Source organism: Cupressus sempervirens, chromosome 2 (assembly GCF_028749045.1).
Source record: "Cupressus sempervirens isolate cs-2001-9-10 chromosome 2, ASM2874904v1, whole genome shotgun sequence".
In the NCBI taxonomy this organism is placed as follows: Eukaryota; Viridiplantae; Streptophyta; class Pinopsida; order Cupressales; family Cupressaceae; genus Cupressus; species Cupressus sempervirens.
In genome coordinates this window covers 309,589,315-309,592,137 of record NC_143119.1, presented here as the reverse complement: position 1 = coordinate 309,592,137, position 2,823 = coordinate 309,589,315, and the positions used below count along the sequence as shown (strand labels likewise).

The 2,823-nt window shown below is 35.4% G+C and overlaps 1 protein-coding gene across 1 annotated transcript; it reads right to left on the bottom strand.

Annotated features, from left to right (window-relative positions):
- Nucleotides 1–935: 935 nt before the first annotated feature.
- Nucleotides 936–2,364, bottom strand: LOC149572325 (acyl carrier protein 1, mitochondrial-like). Its single transcript, XM_089813524.1, has 2 exons — nt 1,921–2,364; nt 936–1,447 (listed from the first exon to the last, which is right to left on the bottom strand). Exons 1-2 carry the CDS (start codon nt 2,119–2,121, stop codon nt 1,271–1,273), a joined length of 378 nt encoding a protein of 125 aa, XP_089669650.1. The 5' UTR covers nt 2,122–2,364; the 3' UTR covers nt 936–1,270.
- Between the last annotated feature and the right edge of the window lie 459 nt (nt 2,365–2,823).

The window sequence follows — 2,823 nt, the reverse complement described above, 5'->3', positions numbered from 1 at the left end:
TTTCAAATGTTTCCTCCTAGTTGTTTTCTCTTCATTATCTGTAGGACATTGTTTATGAAGAAGTTTATGGTAGTCGCAAAGATCAAAGATGGCAAAGATATGTTAATATACTTACTGGACCATCAGACAATCCAGGCACTTTCACATCAAACTCTACAATACACAGAGAATCAGGTTCTAAACCAAATCCATTATTGATTATACTGGAATAAGTTATGGCTTTTGTATTTTCCTTACCAGTACTTTGAAGCTCCAACACAAATATCCTAAGTTACTTTGAAGTCTCTTATTTTTTTTATATAATGCATATATATATTTTTCTTTGTATATATATACTCACGAACCCACCCACGAAACCAAATGGGAATTTTTGTCTTGCCCGAACCCACGAACCCAAACCCCAAACCCAAATCCGTCCCTGAATTCGAATCGGCAACTTAGAAATAAACAGAAAGCAACAGAAGTTGTACTCAAAAAAATTAAAAATCTATAATACCTACAAAAAATCAGAAGATGCCAATTTTTATAAATCTTTAATGAAACAAAACAAGGAACAAAAAAAGAATGCCTAAAAACCCAATGTTTAAAGAAGTAAACACTCAGATTCTAATCCAGATCGAGTACAAGTAGGTTGTGAAGCAATGACTAGTTAGCTTATTTCATCTGAGTAAATTGACAATCATTAGATCATTATCCACCAAGCAGTTGACCTTACATTTAATCATCAAATGTGTTTCATTCATGGATGCTTCAGATTAATGGGTTCAAAGTTTCAAACCACACAGAAAACTAGATCATCACCCATCATACATTCAATCCTTGCATCTTAATACTAACTATTTCACATTCATTGGGTGCGTTAACCTAATGGGATCAAACCAAGTCCAGCATATTATCATATCATTCATTACACATTCTACTCCAGCCCTTATACCTTGATCTCAAACAGAGTTCATTCAATTGAGTGTGTTTAACTGAGTATATCATATCATTCCAGGCATGAACTATTAAGGAAATATGTTTAGACAGGATAAGCTAAGAAGACCAATGCGAGTCCAGAATGTGAATTAAAGAAACACAACAGTTCAAGTAATCGCTGTAACTGTGACAACATTTACAGTTGATCAATGGCATTATTTCCACGGTTTTAAGCGCTCATGGAATGATTGATGACTCGAAGTGAACAAGGACCCCTTTCATACCCAAAACCCGATACAAAAAATTACCCCGAAAAAAACATACCCACAATATTCAAAAGCGTTGGCTGCTTTCACTTAGCCATTGGGTGGGCAGCAATGTAATCAATGGCAAGACTGCACGAATCAATTTTGTCGGCCTCCTTGTCTGGAATTTCCAACGCAAACTCCTCCTCTAAAGCCATCACTATCTCAACGGTATCCAAGCTGTCAAGCCCTAAATCCTTCTGGAAATTCACAGTCGGAGTCACCTGCATGCGAAATACATCAAACAATTGGTCGCATCATTAAATTTGGGATTTATCGACTTCTAAATGCTTGCAATAACAACTCCTATAGTATTCGAGCAAAAAAACCCTAAAACGAATTCAATGCTTTCTGTAAAGATAAAAGAATTTTATATATAGATTTCAATTAAGGATCGTAGTACTTACTATAAAATTAACAAAGCAATTTCATGTTAAAAAATTAGCGTATGCATCAGAATTTTAGATTTAAAGATTTTGGGTTTAAATTTCCATAACCTGCAACAAAAATTTCCTCAAACAGATTAAAACTACTATACACAAAGAAAGCATATTCTCCTTGGGATTCCAATAATTGGGTGTTTCAAGAGTGTCTATGAACTACAACATCCTTGGACCAACAGCACGCTATATGAGAGACGAAGATGTAACATTTCTTAAGGCGTTTTGACAAGCGAGAAACGAGGAGCCAAAATTACCTTAGAAGGATCGACCTTGGGGAAGCTCTTGACGACGGATAGTACTCTTTCAGTGACCTCATCCTTGTCCAGGAATGTCTCGCTTGACATCCAACGCATGGCATTGCTCCATGGTCCCCATCCGAGGGCTCTGAATGAAACAGAGCCAGCAGGGTTAACTGCAACCCTCATGTGTTTAAGCACGGCATTTCTCAGAGCCATTGCCGTAACTGCACGGTAACTTCCCCTCTCGCTTCGTTGTGATTCTTTCCTTCGAGAGCAAATATGACAGGGCTGCTCTTATAAATTCCCAAATAATATCGTGCCCTGGTCAATGATGGATTCCTCTCCAGAACTACAGTTGAGAGTTTGGTCTAACCTCGACAGATCTTGTGTGCGATATACCTTTCAATTACCATAGCGAGCAACCTCTTAACGGATATAAGATATACTTCACTTCTCGATAAGCAATTTCTAATGGGATATAAGATACAAGATTTGTTGAATATTTAGAATTTTTCCTTTGTAAATAAGAGTTTTTATTTACGAAGTCTTCTAAATTTGAATATGTGGAAATGGAGTGTGACTTAAATCTTTCTAATAGTTTAGAAATGTTATATTTATTTGTCAAATATTTTAGTTAATTTTTAAAAATAAGCTTTAAGGAAAAATGATTTTTTGAACTATTTTATCATTATGCAAAATATAAAAAACAAAGATAATGTTTTCAAGACCACTGGTTTCCTTAAATTTCAAAGTTTAAACTTTTGAGTTGAATTGAACTACAAAATTCATAGGACTAATAACTGTAGAGCTATGAAATACAGTATGCTAAGAACATCAAATCTAATCTAACATTCACAACTAAATAACAAGCAGTACGTATGCTAAGACAAAAGGAGACACTACGGAGGAAGACAAACC

What these genes read in the sequence shown, in the direction of transcription:
- LOC149572325 (XM_089813524.1), bottom strand. Translation starts at nt 2,121, where the DNA reads ATGGCTCTGAGAAATGCCGTGCTTAAACACATGAGGGTTGCAGTTAAC. An exon ending in CCAAGGTCGATCCTTCTAAG is followed by an intron (nt 1,448 to 1,920) that starts GTAATTTTGGCT and finishes TTTCGCATGCAG; the next exon opens with GTGACTCCGACTGTGAATTT.